The sequence below is a fragment of the Cynocephalus volans genome, chromosome 1, assembly GCF_027409185.1.
Source record: "Cynocephalus volans isolate mCynVol1 chromosome 1, mCynVol1.pri, whole genome shotgun sequence".
Lineage (NCBI taxonomy): Eukaryota > Metazoa > Chordata > Mammalia > Dermoptera > Cynocephalidae > Cynocephalus > Cynocephalus volans.
The window spans coordinates 30449705-30466386 of NC_084460.1; the positions used below are offsets into that span (position 1 = coordinate 30449705).

The following is a 16682-nucleotide window of genomic DNA, read 5'->3' on the forward strand; positions in this document are numbered from 1 at the left end:
AAAATAAATCACTGTCTGATTTTTAGTATTAAAAGTCAGCAAATAATAGCTTGCTGTATGTTTAGATATACTGTGGATTTTTCCTGATGAGATGTAATTATCTCTTTTGGTACTTACACTCAAAATTTTGGTTCTTTTTTGTTGGTGGATACATTTTCTACAAGTGGCAGTTATATAAGTAAACCTTTTCAAGTGAAACAGAATGTGTTCAGCATGTTTTGTTTTGTTCTTTTTCTTCCCACTTTTCTTCAAGTTTCATTTAAAAACTACAGAACTTTATATCCTCCTCCTCCTCTCCCCCCAGAATGAAGTTAATATCCTGTTAGGAATCTCTGTTGTAATGTTTTCTTTGATATTGTTTCTTGTTTCTCTGCCTGAGAAAGTAACTATGTATTTTGTATTTTGTGCTGGTATTTTCCTTTACTTAAATACAGAGTTAAGTAGCTTTTATGAGTCTCTAGGAAGAGCCCTTTACTTAATTTGCTATTTAGGTAGACTTATTTTTATAGCCCTCAGATCTGAATTAACAAATCAAGTGTGGGTGCTTGTTCAGATGTTCAAGAGTTCACACAGGAACTTCCCATTCATCTATTTTTACTTGTTTTGGGATGGATTTTTTAGTGGATTGTTAGTTAACAGCTATCTTCCCAAATATGACATCTAAGAAGAAACTGAAAAGTATTATTGTCAAAGACATTAGTTTTCTTAAAGAGAAAAAAAATTTCATTTTACTTTTAACTTCATAATTATGAAATTAGAGGTATGTTCTTGTAAAGATTTTTATTGTTTACCATGTGTATTCTGGATGTGTTTAAAATTAGGGATAGTTTTTGGAACATGTGACCGCTGGTTTTTATTGTGTATATCTTCTGTTCCTTTTTCATTTTGATTCTTCCTTGCATTAGACTTTTTTTTGTTTTGTTTTTTTGTGGTCCCATTTAATTTTAGGGACAATACACATTTTCATGTGTGACTATATTGATGTTGGTTTTTGGGGTTTTTTTAACCACTATAATAAATTCTAAGAAACTAGCCTGAATTTTTTGCTTGTATTATTTGAAGTTACTGGATCTCAACTGCTCTGGCTACCAACTATTTTATGGAGAGAAACTTTGCTGTAATGGTATTTGACTTATATTCTTACATTGGAACATTTTTCTATGTATGCTCAAACTGTTAACTAACTTACTTTCCCAAAAAAGCCAGAAAAACTCTTTTCGCATTTTTATTTTTTTACCATACTTTACAAGAGCTACTTTAAAAATCAAAGTATTAGGGCTTTAATATGGTCATTGTTGGTTTCGGCTAAGACTTTACTGTATTCTTCATTTATTTTTACAATTTACAAAGCACTTTGATTTATGTTCTTATATTTAATATATGTAAGACATAAACCAGCATAATAAAAGAGCACCCATGAAAGAAACTACCGCATAGCTTAAGAATTAGAGCATTAACAATACCATTGCCCCCACCTGTATTTTCTTTCCTGTCTTACTAAAAATAATCACTGTTCTGAATTTTGAATTTATCATTCCCTTGGTCTTCAAAAATTTTTATTATGTTGTGATATATAAACAGTATACAAACTTGTGCTTTTTCTTGAGCTTTATGAAAATACCAATGTTGCCTTTTAAGATTTATCCATATTTTTGTATCTGTAGCTCATTTATTTTTACTGCTGTATAATAATCTGTTGGGTGAATATATCAGAGTTTATCCATTTTTACGTCAAAGGACATTTGGGTTGTTTCCAGATTTTTGCCATCTTGAACAGTGATAAGTTGAACATTGTTGCATATGTCTGTTAGTACACAGACATATTCAAGGGTCTATGTAGGGTTTTATACTAGGGAATAGAATTGCTGGGGTATAATGATACATGCATTTTCAGTTTTATAACATTTATTGCTTCTTCAACTATGTCCCTTTTTTGTTAGGATTGTTTTAATTGAGGTGTAATTTACATAACAACTATTTTAAAGTGTACAGTTCACTGGCATTTAGTGTATTCACAATGATGTGCATCTACCACCTCTCTCTAGTTTAAAAACTTTTTCATCACTCCAGAGAAACACCCTATTTCTTCCTTCCCCCAAACACTTCATAACCACTAATCTGCTTTCTGTCTCTATGCATTTGCCTATTCTGGATATAGCATATAAAAGGAATTATATGTGATTTGTGTCTGGATTCTTTATCATCCAAATTGTAGCATGTATCAGTACCTCCTTTTTGTGGCTGATTAATAGTGCATAGTATAAATATGCTATGGTTTGTTTATCCATTTATTCATTGATGGACATTTGGCTTATGTCCCTTTGGTAAATATGAATTGTAAGTAATGTTGCTATAAACATTTTTGTATAAGGTTCTGTGTGGACATATGTTTTCATTTATCTTGGGTATGTACTTAGGAGTGGAATTGCCGGTGCTTGTCTTTGATAGTTTCTCATTTCTTCTTGCTCATTAATTTTCTTTTGATACATAGCTTTTTTTTCGTTCTCAATTTGATAATTCCAATATCTGATGTCTTTGGGAATATAAGTGATCATATGTTTCTCCCTCATTGAGGCTTATTTTCACTTGTGTTTGCTGTTCTCAGATTGCAAGTTTATATTTGATCTTATTCTGTTGGAGTCTTAATGGTCTAAGGATTCTTTGCTCCAGAGAAAATGTCTTTTGCTTCTGTTATGTGCCAAGGTGTACCACAGACCTGAAAACACTTTAGCTCCTTTCCAGGGACCCCAGCCTAGTGTGGCATTCTCTGGTTCAGCGCCCCTACCTTGTTGCTGGCCCAAGGCTTTCTTATCCTCTTGAGAGCCTTCATGGGAAAGCTTGTTTTTCACATTTGCTTACTGCATCCTGTTTTTACTTTTTTGTTTATTCGTGTTGAGGGTTGCTAGGCACCCAGGAAATAGGAACAGTGTGTTAAATTACTTTACCTAGGCGCTAGTTATTTTGTGGTAGGAGGGCCCTTTTGATTAGCTCACTGAATAGAGGAGATCTTTGTAGATCTTATGAAGTAGGTAAGATCTTTTCCAGTGGGTAAACCATGTGTGTTTAGAAATCTGATCAGTTTTTCTTGAGGAAATTTGGAATGGGAATATTTTTAAAGAGCAATACATTTGTAAAACGCAAACTTTAAGTATAGCCATTGTTCTCTCCCTGGATATTCATTGTATAAGATTGTCACGATTTTTGTTGTTATTCTGTGGTTGGAAGCGAAGGATTAGATCTAAATGAATGGTTTATGCCATAAGTTTCATAGTTACGTCTTCACTCTATATTGACGTAAAAAATTAGATTGAGCAGAAATGGCTCTTGTTTGTACTTTGCCAATGAGATGTAAATTTTGAGAAACAATAATAGTTAATATTTATAATAGCTAATATTGGCTACTTATGTGCTGGCACTGTTCTACTGTTCTAAATGTTTACATGTTTAATTCTCATAACTACTCTGTGAAGTCGGTGTCATTATTATCCCCATTTTATACATGAGGAAAAAGGCACAGGAAAGTCAAGTATGCTTTTCTAAGGTCACAGAGTTAGTACATGATGAAGCTAGGATACAAATCCGGGCATTCTGACCTCAGAGCCCAAGTGATTAAATACTATGCTTTACTGTAGTAAGAAAGTTTAGAAGTAGCAGTTATTGGTACATTTAAATGGATTGTTTCAAATGATTTTCTTAATTTTGAAAAAAGTGGAATACTAATTGACTTTATTAACTTATGCTGATTATTTTAGTGTGGATTTCTGATTTCATTTATATCCCATTTATCAGCCATTTTAAGGGAATATATTCCATGTAAAAAGAATTCTTATGAAACTGAAATTTATCCTTTTACAGCCAAAATATATTTCATTGTACCGTGTTTTTTTAAAACCATTTTAACAGTGTTATTGAGTTGTATTTTATGTATCAAAATTCACTCATTCAAGTGTGTAGTTTAATGATTTCTTAATAACTGAGGGATCAAGTATCATTCTAAATCAGGTTTAGAACATTTTTATTCCCTCAATAGAATCCCTCTTGCCCATTTACAGGAAATCCTGTTCCCACCACCAGCCCCAGGTGACCACTAATCTATTTCTGTCTCTAAAAATCTGTCTTTTCTGGACATTTCGTATAAATGCAGTTGTACAATATGTAGTCTTTTGTATCTGGCTTCTTTCACTTAGCATAATGTTTTTGCAGTTCATCCATGACATAGCATGTTTCAATAGTTCTTTTTTATTACTGAATAGTTTTCCATTGCATAGTTATACCACATTTTATATATCTATTCAACTGTACCGTTTTTAAAATGTGTATTTCCAGACTTTGTCAGACACTTGCCAACTTTGCTAAATATGGTATAGTATAGTGATGGCTCAGCATCTTTTTAGTGAATTCATTAAGTATGCTGTTGTGTAACTTAGTGATGATTTCACGGTTTGAAACTATGACTGTATCCGGGAACTATTGATCTTTTACTAAATGGACCTAAACTTTTGAACTTGAGTTCATATTTCTGCATTTATAGTGTTTCCTTCTCTTTCTCTGTCTAAATCTGTTTTTGCTGTTATCAGCATGCCTACCTGAGTATACATAGGAAAAAACCCAGCCGTAGTGCTTTTCCTATGCTTTTACTGAGTGACAATCAACACAGAAGACTCTTGTGACCAAATGTGTGGGGCTTTTTCCCCATACACCAAGCAGTTCTGTATCCAGTTGATACCCTCAAATTCAATTCTAACGTGACCTGAAGAGAGCATCAGATCCCTCAGGTTGAGGGCTCAGTCCCCAAGCTGCCCTCCCCTGCACTTCACGTGCCAATTGCAAGTCCCAGGTTGTTTTACCTGCATTTCTGACTGACCCTATTAAATCCTAGAGATATTTCTCATGAGTAAAATTGGAAGAAAATATGAATGCTGTGTCATTCATTTTGGCCACTTTGAGACCCATCTGTGCCTTTTCTGTTCTTTAAGCTGTTTTCCAGGTCCCTTCATAAGAGAGGTCTTGCTGGTTTTGCTATTTTCAGAGTCTATTTTATCATCCTGCTGGTGATCAGCATTTTTAAATGAGGTATATGTTATTTTAAAAAAAAAAAAAAAAAAAAAAGGCCCACTGGGTTTGAATTAGAGTAAATCATACATTTTAAAAAAGGCAGAAGTGGTACACGAGTAATATACCATTGCTAATTACGTCTCTTACATGTAACGATAAGCATTTGCACAAAATTTTGGTAAAACATTTATGTGAACATTTACCACATTTTCCCTCTTAAAGTCAGGTTGAAGCTTAACTAAGTTATAATATGTTCTTTATTAGAGAGGATTTGCTTACATGGCATGTTTAGAAAAAAAATTGAAAACTACTTGCTTGAAACTCATTTTCTGTTTGAATTTTATTTATGTTAAAGGTGCTTCCCAGAATGATGATGGCTCCAGACCCAAGGATGAAACAAGGTAAGAATTCACTGATTTCTTACCCAGAATCCAGAAAGACACAAGGGAAAATTAATAAAGATTCATTTTAGTCAAAACTTCAAGTTCAGATTGATATAAGAATAAGTGAGTGGGCTGGCTAGACAGCTAAGTTAGTTGGAGTGTGGTGCTGATAATGCCAAGGTCTGGTGTTCAATCTCTGTACCTGCCAGCCACAAAAAAAAAAAGTGAGTGAATGTCAAAAAATTCAGGAGTCAAGGTAAGAAGGGAGATACTTGAAGTACTTGTGAAAGATTGAAGATTCTTAGCTGTCTGACTGTAGCTATCTGGAGTAGGCCAGGGATAACCAAATTATTGATAACTTCCTTCAGTTTATAGAAAGAGAATATAATGGCACCTTTCTAAAGGCTCAGGGAGTTCGAAATCCCAGAGCCATCACTGGGCTGTTAAGCTTTTTTCCCAAGAAAGCTAGGATAGGAGCTTTGCGTGTGTGTGAAGGTCACCACTAGCTATGGTATCTTCTGGGCCTTAATTAGAAAGAGCAGATTTACACCAACTGTTTGCGATTAGCCTAGGCACACTTTCGTGTGCCTGTCTGCCTTCAGGTTTGGGCCTAAAAAGTTTGAAAGCCTTAGATTGTGTTGATTGACTTAAGAAACTGTTTATTGGATATCCTGGAAACTGATAATGGGAGATAAAATTAGGAAAGTAGATGATTTTACTCTTAAAGCAGTTAAGTGACATGTCTTAAATACAGAGAGCAGTGGTTATAAAATTCCATTGGATTCTTTGTTTTTCCCAAATTGGGTGAGTAGCAGGTAAGAAGAATATGATGAACTACAAGAGTAATCAGAAGGAGAGAAGTCCAAGAAAAACAATGTCACAGAACATAAGGGAAAATTATTCAGAAAGATGGAATATTATAGTGTCGATGCTGTAGGTGAAGATAGGTAAAGCAAGCAGAGCAAAATGTTGCTGGTTGTCGAAGCTGGGTTGATAGGAACGTGGGAGTTTGTTGTACTAGTCTATCTATGTTTGTGATATATGGACATTTTCATAATAAAATGTTTTTTTAAAAAAGACAGCTCATCAAGATCTTTAGGAAAATCAAAGTTTATAAAGCTGTTGTTTTGCCTGATAGAAATCTGCCTTTACTGAGTCACTCCTGTGACAGAGAATCATTTCTGATACTAGTCACACAAGAGGTAGAATATTAATTAATCATCTCCTATACTAATCACACAAGAGGTAGAATAACTTTTTTTTTCTTTCCTTTTTTTTTTTGCTGACTTGCTGGTTTGGGGATCTGAACCCTTGATTTTGGTGTTATAATACCATGCTCTAACCAACTGAGCTAACCACCTAGTCCCTGTAGTAACTTGTTACCCAGAGAGTAATAACTACTATTAATTCTCACTGTGATTAAAAAGCAATAGAAAAAGTTTTAAAAATTGCTTAAATATCTCTATAGACTGGAAGACAATAGATTTCTTGAATTCCTGGAATTCCCTCCATAAAATGTTTTGGTATTTTAGTGTGCTTTGGTCAGTTAACTTCCCTTTGGCATAATAAACCCATATCTTTGCATTAATAAGTAAGTGGGAGTGTGACAGAATTTTATATACTCATTAAATGGTTCTATTATGCTACAATGTTACTTATTTGTTTTCTGCAAGTCTCTTTCTTACAATACTCTAATGAAACCTCTTGTACTCTGGACACCTATAAATTTCTTGCAAAGGCATTGCTGGAGCCCCAGATTCATGCCATTTATTTAATCAATGCTTTATATATTCCCAAGTGAAACTGTCATAAATAATTTGATTAACAGTGTCTTCTAGGTGTGTAAGAGTGCCTGCCAAGTCTTTGAGTGTGCCTTTTGTGTTAAGCATGAATTCTCATGCATTAGCTTTTATTCCAAAGCACATACCTCTGAGATGATGGGTTTAAAAAGCATTTTGTAAACTGTCAAATGTTGTTTAAATGTTACTACACTTATATGTAGTAGTCATGGCCGTGACTTCCTTTTCCCCTTTGCTTTTTTTGGCAGGTTTCATAACTCTTAAGTCTAAAAAGCAGGGCAACATATATCCAGTGAACAAGGGCTTCATGCCTCTACCATAGTTATCATTTGGGAAATTAAACAAATAGTCTTAGGTTATTTTACCTTTTAGTCATAATTCAAGCAATATCTGTATCACAAATGTAGCCTTATTGATCTGCATTTCCCATAATATGACTGGATGTTTTATATTTCTCAGTGTTGTCTTCTGTCATTTTTATGAAGTGCCAAGATGATGGTTGAAAGGACGAGTCAACACCAGTTGACGATCCACCGGAGAGAGCTCGTTTTATTAGGCAGCACACACATATATATAGGGCTTTAAGGGAAAGCTGATTGGTTTAAAATACAATCCCTATTTAGCATACCGCATGGGGCTTGGGGGGGAGCTGATTGGCGTGCCGGCAGGAAGGAGAATGCGGAAGAGAAGGGCAACCAGCGCCATGATGGGGTGCGGCCGGAGAAGGGCTTATGGGATCAGGGTGTGATCCCTTGGGGCATTTGGGTTCTTACAATGGTGTTCTAAGCTTTTGTTTTTAGATGTGCCTTTTTGATTGTTACTCTTTGATTTGGATATTTCTTATGACCTTATTGTACTAGCATCTTGGTATTACAGAGTTCTCTAGCTGTTCATAAACAGCTGAGCTTATGTATAGGTCAGATATATATGTATGGTGAAATAAGCAGAGGTTTGTAAGATTGTGGAGGAAAGGAATGAAGCCATAGTAGCACATAATTAGTAGTTAATTGCTTTTCAAAGGTAATGGTGGTGGTGGTTTCACTGACAATTCTATATCATGTATAGATTTCCAAATTGGTTTTCAAAATTTATTTCCAGTTTTACCTTCACACCTTATTAAAAGAACTTAAACTTAGTAAGAGAAATAAAACAAACCACTATTTTTGTACAGCCGTGCTTTTCAAAGTTTAGTGTACATGTTAATTACCTGGAGGATCAGATTAGTGCTTTAGCTTAACCCAAGATCAGAGTAGATTCCAAGTTGATTTTAAATTCATTTCAAAAAATGAAATTATAAAACCTTTAGAAGAAAATATGAAGTTAACTTGTTGCTGAATAAATTTACTTATATAGAAATATAAAACTCTAGTATCTTTAAAAACACAGAGTTAAAAGCAAAGGAAATATTTAACCGGTATGACAGATGATAGATGAGTATCCTCAGATTGTAAAGAGCCCTAACAAATAAGGAAAACTAGGTAGGTCTAAGTGCAGTGGTTTTTGCAACTAATTTATTGCAACCAGTTACAGATTTCTTTGTTCCTTCTCTGCTCCCACTGCTTCACTTGACTAGCCTTTAAAAAAAAGACAAATAAAGAAAACTATTCACTTATAATAGAAAAATGTACAAAAACATACATAAAGTTCATGGAAGAAGAAACTCAAATGGCCTGTAATTATGAAATTTTATTTAGGGCTGGCTGGTTAGCTTAGTTGGTTAGATCACAGTGTTGTTGACACCAAGGTGTACAGGGATTGGATCCCCGTACTGACAAGCCGCCTAAAAAAAAGAAATATTGTTCAACTTCATTAAAGAAAATAACATTTTTATTTACCAAATTGGCAAATATTTTAAAACTTTATGGTAAAATGGGCATTTTTATATCCAGCTGAAGGGAGAACAGATCAATTATGACCTCTAAAAATTTTTTTTGTAACAATTTATCAATCACTATTTAATCCTTCAAAATGTTTGCCTGTTTTGACTCAGCTATTTTACTCTAGTAATCTATCTGAAGAAATAAAAAATACAAAAAAAAAGATCAGTGAAAAGGAAAAATGATCAAATGGTCTGTTCATATGATATTCTGTGGTAATTCAAAATGTTTTTGAATAATTTTGGGGAAATGCCCAGTATATTTGAGTAACAAAACAGAAACCCACCGGAATATGAAACCATTATACAAGTACATTGTATGATCACAGTCATATCCAGTGAAAAAGGACTGGCAAGAGAGACTCCCATATCTTAATGGTAATTATTTCCAGGATGTGGGATTGCAGGTAATTTTAATTTTATAATTAGAAGTTAGTTTTTCACTTTGAAAGTCTTTTTTGAAAATTAAGATGCATTAAGTCGGTTGATTGCATAAATACAAAAAAGTATCATGAAGGACAGGGGAATGAGTAAACAGTTTGAAGAGCAGTTAAGATTGAGGAAGCATTTTAGGTTGGGGGGATTGATTATGTCTGTGGACTGAGAGGAAGGATCTAGAAGAAGGAATGTGATGATGAAAATACAAGAGAGGAATTAAATGATGTTGGAAAGTCCTAGAATCAAGGACACATATAGACAAATTCGCCTTGAAGAAATGGAGAGAGATTTTTTCAGACGTGGTAAACAGAAGATGGTTAGTGGCACAGAGAAATTTTAAGGTAGGGAAGAAAGTTGAAGGATAGCAGATAATCATCATTTTAGTGGAGGAGAGAAGTCAGGGTTATCTACAGATTGGGATTAGGTATTTGAGGAGATAGAAAAGCTTTGCAGTGGGAGCTGAGAATGTGGCCAGGAGTGAATTAGAGGTGTAAAAAATTATTGATTTCTAAGCAATATGGATAGTCCAATTGAAGTTGTTGAAATATGTAGACTGTAGCCCATATTGTCTCAGTTTCTTTGACGTAATCAGGCTTTGAGAAGTTGAGTACTGCCCATATAGAAACATATAAACTAAAGAAGCACGACTTTAATTTTTTTCTGTCTTTTGCCTGGATATTTATGATCATACAGGACCTAGTAAGAGCTCTTTGTCCTACCAAATTACTATTAATATTTTTGTTACTGTTAATTTTAACATCAGTACACTAATTCCATTGAACCCGAGGTGTTACTACTAGGTTGTCATAGTCATCTGTCATTTCTAATTACTTAGCTCCCAGGAGACTTGAGCTGTAATTTCTTCTTTTTAACAAGGTGGGGGAAGGGGGATGACTTTTTGTCTTGTGAATCACTGGAAGTGAAAACCTCAGAACTTTTTCTTCCTGGGCCCAGTGGAAAATTTATCAGAACCTTTTGTAGAACAGTCTGCCCCTTTAAAACACTGCTTATTAGTTTATTTACTCTACTAAAATACACTCAATTTTTCAACTGGAATATTTTCTAGCATTACTTGTTGGCCCCAGAGAATAGTAGTGGTAAAAGTAGATGAAGGATTAGTTGTAGTGAAAGGATTGCTAGAGGAGGGGTGGTGGGTGGGCAGGAGTGAAAGAATTAAAGGTGCTAGGGAGAGTAGCCTATGATGAAGCTCGAGTGAGATTTGATAGAAGAGAGGTTAAAGGTCATGATGAGACTGAATGAAAGATACAGTAGAAGACAGAAGGAATAGGAGGTTGTAATTAGAGGGATTTTAGAGTTCAAGATCTAGGAAAAGGAGCAATTCTAAATAACAAGGAAATTTAAGGAGCTGTAGTACCCAGGTTGTCAGATTACTACATTGAGAAATTGAGATCAAATGAAATACTGCCATTTGCAACAACATGGATGGACCTTGAGAGAATTATATTAAGTGAAATGAGTCAGGCACAGAAAGAGAAATACCACATGTTCTCACTTATTGGTGGGAGCTAAAAATTAATATATAAATTCACACACACACACACACACACACACAAAAAAAAAAAAAAAACGGGTGGTGAAGAAGATATAACAACCACAATTACTTGAAGTTGATAGGACAAGCAAACAGAAAGGACATTGTTGGGGGGGAGGGAGGAGAGGGAGGAGGGAGGGAGGTTTTGGGAAGGGGCAACAATAATCAACCACAATGTATATTGACAAAATAAAAGTTAAAAAAAATAATAATAAAATGGTGATTGCACCATTTTAAATCATAAAAAAATTAATTAAAAAATAAAGAAATTGAGATCAAGATGTTAGCAGGGTGAATAGCACGGATGTTAAAACTCCCCCAATTTTATTTATTTGTTTATTTTTTGGCAGCTGGCCAGTACTGGGATCCAAACCCTTGACTTTGGTGTACCAACTAACTGGCTAACCCCTCGTCCAAATTTAAAACCCCGACAGCAAAACATAGCATTTTTGGAATCTAGTTTCTTCTGCACCTTTGTCATGGCATATTTACCTCATGCCCTGAATGTTCCTCCTCCTTCACATATCCCTAAAACTTGTTTAGCACTGGATGAGCAATTTAGTATGAATTTTCCAGCTGAAAGGTATTTAGGAACCACATAGTCAAGATAATGAATTTTGAGGTGCAAAGAGACTAAATAACTTTTCTTTGACATAATTTGTCAATAGCAGTCAGAGCTAGAAACCTTAATTTCCCACTTTTGGTTATTGTCTGTCTTTTAAAAAGCAGCAAGAATTCTTTTAAACTAATTAGTAATCTCTTAAAATAGTATGGAGAGGTAATACTCAGAGTTTCAAAGTGGTATATGATTCAAAATGGGTTTAGAACCTCACTTAGAGGAAGGGGAGCAGTGTCAAAGCTGCCTCTTCTGCATTTGGATCATATTCTGGGGTGGTTTGACCTTCCTTCAGGCAGTCAACAGTAATCAGGTGCAGACTGCCAATTACTGAGGTATTTCCTTTAATCAAAATAAGCATTTGAGGAACCCCCACAGCAGTGCTTGTCATACCTTACTGTCCATACATATCATCTGGGGATCACATTAAAATGCTAATTCTGATATTGTAAGTCTGAAATGGGTTCCAAGATTGTGCAGTTCTGACAGACTCCTATATGGTACATGAACTTCTGGTCCAAAGACTACACTTTGAGTAAAAAAGCCCTAAAGGACTTCTGGGGAACGTAGTTTGAATTATTTTTAAAATATGCTAGCTCTTTGAGGAAATGGATTTGTTCATTAGCGTGACTGGAGTAATCATTTTACTATGTATATGTATATCAAAACATCATTTTGTACACCTTAAATTTGTCACTGCAGTACATGCATTACACGAAAAAAAATGATTTAATACATGATGCTGCCTCTCTATTTCCTGAATCTGTTAGATTTTATTTTGTTCATTCTTATTCTGAAGATCCAGGAGTATGAGTTAATCCATTTTAGTGGTTTGCAAATAGTAGATATCAAGAGTCTTAGCTGAGGGATCTTCAAACTGTCTACTCATACTCTTGTTTCTAATCCATGACTAGATAGATCCCTCCGGGAAAAGGAGTCAATTATATTTAGCTGACAGTAGTAGTAGTAGCTTTCAATCTGATGTTTTCTTTAGTTTTCTTCTTCCCTTTCTTTCCCTCCAGTTGATATTATTTTGAAGAAATGACAGCTCCTTAAAAATAGGTCTGTGGGCACCTCTACTCTAGATCACAAACTTTGAACATTTTGTATACCATTATACTAGGGGCGGTGCCCAGTTCCTGGGAAATACTTGTAAGTGTACTTCCTTGTCCTGGCATGGGTCAGCCAGCCCTGCCTCAAATTTGAATTAATATTAATAGCCAGTGGACACCAAGAAAGCAATGATGGTGAACTTATATGTGCTTGTGATAAAGTAGTACCGTTTCTAAGGCATTGAGTTTTTGAGAATGTTTCTTTGCTCCTGCTTATCCAGGGCCTTCTGAAGACTTATTTGAAATCTGAACCAGCATACTGAATAGTCCCAAGCATTTCTGTGCCCTTGGGCAAATTCTCACTCTGTATGTGGATAGGCTCTGGGGTTTATATATGATTCTACCCAAGGGTCCTTTATGTATTTGATAAGTCTGGCCTAAAATTAGGAAGCCTTTCTCGAACTCCTAAAACTTTATGTTTTGTTCTCCCTGCTGTCAATTCAATGAGCATTCATTCTTGCTTTCCTCTCCTTTCTTTTCCCCTCTTCTTACCCAGAGTGAACTCAAATGGATCAGATGACCCTGAGGATGCAGGGTCTGGTGAAAACAGGAGAGTCAATGGGAGTAATTCTCCATCACTCTCAAATGGCGGTTTTAAACCTTCTAGGCCTCCGAGACCTTCACGACCACCTCCACCCACCCCACGTAGACCTGGTATGTGTTCCAGCCTTCAGTACTGTGATTGTAAATAATGTTCTCTTTGGGAATTCATCCTTAGGTGTCAGGAGATCCTTTTGTGTAAGTTTTCTGAGTATATATTTATAGCCAAGAATGATCTTTCTATATAGGTAATCAAGAAGTGCCTCTTCCCTAAATTTTCCTACCAGGGTGAAGTTAACTGCAGCAGTGCTCTAGTGAGAATGAAAATCGCATGTGCGTTGTATAAAGGATAGACAGTACAGATTTAGATTGCAACTTTCTTCCATGGTTTGTAACATATAAGTATGTCATACGGTCAAGAATTTGGTTGCTCATTACCATTATATGCTTTAAAAGGGCAATTAGTGGAAAATAACCCAATAGTGCTATAAATGATATTCAGATTTTAAAGCAAAAGTTATATATACAATAAATGAAACATATTTTATGTGGTAAAAATGTAAACATCTACAGATGCAATATCCCTTTTTCTGATTAGCCAGAGCAAATCTTTAATCTTATCTTTTATTATTTCCCTCTGCTAGCAGTTGGACAGGGAATGCAAAGTAGTTAAACCAAATATTATTAGAAAAGTAAATTGGTTGTCCATAAGTCATCTTTTAAAACAAATTTGTATTTAATTATACATCTTCCCCTTATTCTGTAAATAATTGTGTTAATGTATTCCAAGTCTTTAATGCTATATAAAGGGTCTGCAAATAGTTCATGGAAAGATTCATATTATCTTTTCACTCAATTTTTCTACGAGCTTTTTGAGGTACCCTTGTTTCTCTCTTTGTCATAATATTGGTGACTTCTTCCAGGAGTTGTTTTGTCAACAAGTATGTCTTGAAGATGTAATAAGTAATCAATAACTGTTAGTAAGAGTATTGCTTATTAGTCAGACCTTCTGTATACGTAACCAACGACAAAAATTGGTCTCTAACCTGAAGGATTTCATAGGAAAGCAGTTTTAAGAATCTGGAAAATTACTAAATGAATTTATAATATCAAGAAATACTAATGCTTTCCTATTCTAAGTTTTTATTTTCTGTGGCATCAGAAAATCGGAATCTGTATGTGCTTTGCAATTAATAATGAGACTGAGCAAAGACCACAGTAGTGTGGTGGTCTTACAGAGGGAGGGAACATTCCTAGGGCTGCAAAGTGGAGTGGGGGGGAGGGTGGTTGGGGGACAATTGGGTGGGGACGCAGGGTATAAAAGCAATTTCTGGTAATTTATATCATGAATATTCAAAATAATTTTAAAAATAAATAAAAATAAGGGATGTTTTCAGAAATGTCAAAAGTAATAATAATAATAATGAGACATAGGGTAGATGGGACCCAAGAAGTTGTGAAAAGTCTGTTAAGTGGGAACATTGGCTATTTCCCATTATTTTCTTTAAGTAATTTGTGTATCTACATCTTAAAATTTATATATATCATCCACCTTTTTATTTCTTAAAGTTAAAACTCTATCCTGAATTTAGATTTCAGAGAATAAAAGATTCTTTTCCTATTTTTCCTAAATCTTTTATAGCATCTGTCAATGGTTCACCATCTGCCACTTCTGAAAGTGATGGATCTAGTACAGGCTCTCTACCACCAACAAATACAAATACAAATACATCTGAAGGAGCAACATCCGGATTAATAATTCCTCTCACTATATCTGGAGGCTCAGGCCCTAGGCCATTAAATCCTATAACTCAAGCTCCCCTACCACCTGGGTGAGTGACTCTTTTGGTTAACATTTGTTTTCTTTAGGCTGCTGCATATATTCATTTATAAGAGAAATAATACTGAACTTTATTCTTTCAATAACAGTCTTCACAAAATTGTAACTGATTTTTAGGGGGTCTGGAGTCAAACCAAACAAAGAAAGCTCACCACATTTGAAATTTCCCATTTCATTTCCAGGGCAAAGTCGAAGAATATATTTTTTTATTGAAGGACTCTGAACTATGGTTAACCAAGGCCAAGTAATGAAATAGTCACCTAATTCAGATTGCTTTTATTGGAGGGGGAGAAATCCCTTTTTAGAATCAAAATTTTTTTCTATCATAATGTCATTATAGCAATGTAACAGATAGTTTAGGAAACTGAGAAAATTAGTACTTACAATCCCATTTTAATTTCTACCGTTTATTTTAAAAATTATACTTTTCAGTATAGTTGTTATACATATATACATTGTGGCATTTAACTCAGAGTGCTGATCAAAATTAATTGACTGGCTGATAAATTAATAAACTCTCATGATGAGAATTTTAATTGATACACAGATTATATTATTTGTGTTGGTAGTCAGGCTATTTTCTTTTTGGAAAGCCTACATGGGAAGCCAAATTAGAAGGAAGGTTGTGCAAAGGATTAGCACAAAGAAACTGATTACTCCTATCTTCTTCAATTTGGGGATAAACCTGCCAAGGACAAAGAATACGCAGATTGGCGAATCTGCACACTTTCTCCCTTCTACTGTACAGGGACACGTGATAAAGGCTTATTCTTTGATTTCAATTTTTCTAGAATCCAAACAGGCCATTGCCTTTGGATTAGTTCAGCCTTTTTTCAGGTTTTATAACATTAATTATAGCATTCTTTTCTACTCAAGTCCTAAATATACCCTGAGTAGATTGAGAGTGACTGGTCTCCTAGGTGGACCGACTTCAAACCTTTGTAGGAATACAATTTGTTTCCTAGAGAAGATATTTGCATAGAAGAAATCTCACCCACTGTGTGTCATCTTCAGAAGATATTTCTTGACTTTTTTCTTACATTCTGTTGGTATTCCTTTATAAACTGACACCCTTATTTGCCTCAGTTCTATAACATGGTCATTTAACAGAAAAAGGCAGAGACAAGATTAAAAAGCCAAACTACTCACAAAAGTATCTTAAGAGACTTTTTAATTTTATTTCTAAGTTGGGAGCAGAGAGTGGACCAGCATGGGCGAGTTTACTATGTAGATCACGTTGAAAAAAGAACAACGTGGGATAGACCAGAACCTCTACCTCCTGGGTAAGTATCTGAATTAAAAAAGGAAAAAAATTTTAAAAGAAAACAAAATTTGCTTATTCAGAATTATGAATTATATCTCTACTCAATCTTCCCTACACTCCTACTTTTCTCCTGTCAGAGGGAAGTAAGTAGCAAAAAAAAGGGGGACACACACACACACACACACACACAAAAAAAAAAATAATGTG

The 16682-nt window shown here is 34.8% G+C and overlaps 1 protein-coding gene across 1 annotated transcript in view; it reads left to right on the forward strand.

Annotated features, from left to right (window-relative positions):
* ITCH (itchy E3 ubiquitin protein ligase) overlaps positions 1-16682 on the forward strand; it is a 120635-nt gene that overhangs the window by 62084 nt on the left and 41869 nt on the right. The window contains exons 7-10 of the mRNA XM_063090376.1: positions 5411-5456; positions 13328-13485; positions 15014-15203; positions 16399-16494. Coding sequence (XP_062946446.1) covers positions 5411-5456; positions 13328-13485; positions 15014-15203; positions 16399-16494 — 490 coding nt within the window. The remainder of the gene's footprint in view (positions 1-5410; positions 5457-13327; positions 13486-15013; positions 15204-16398; positions 16495-16682) is intronic.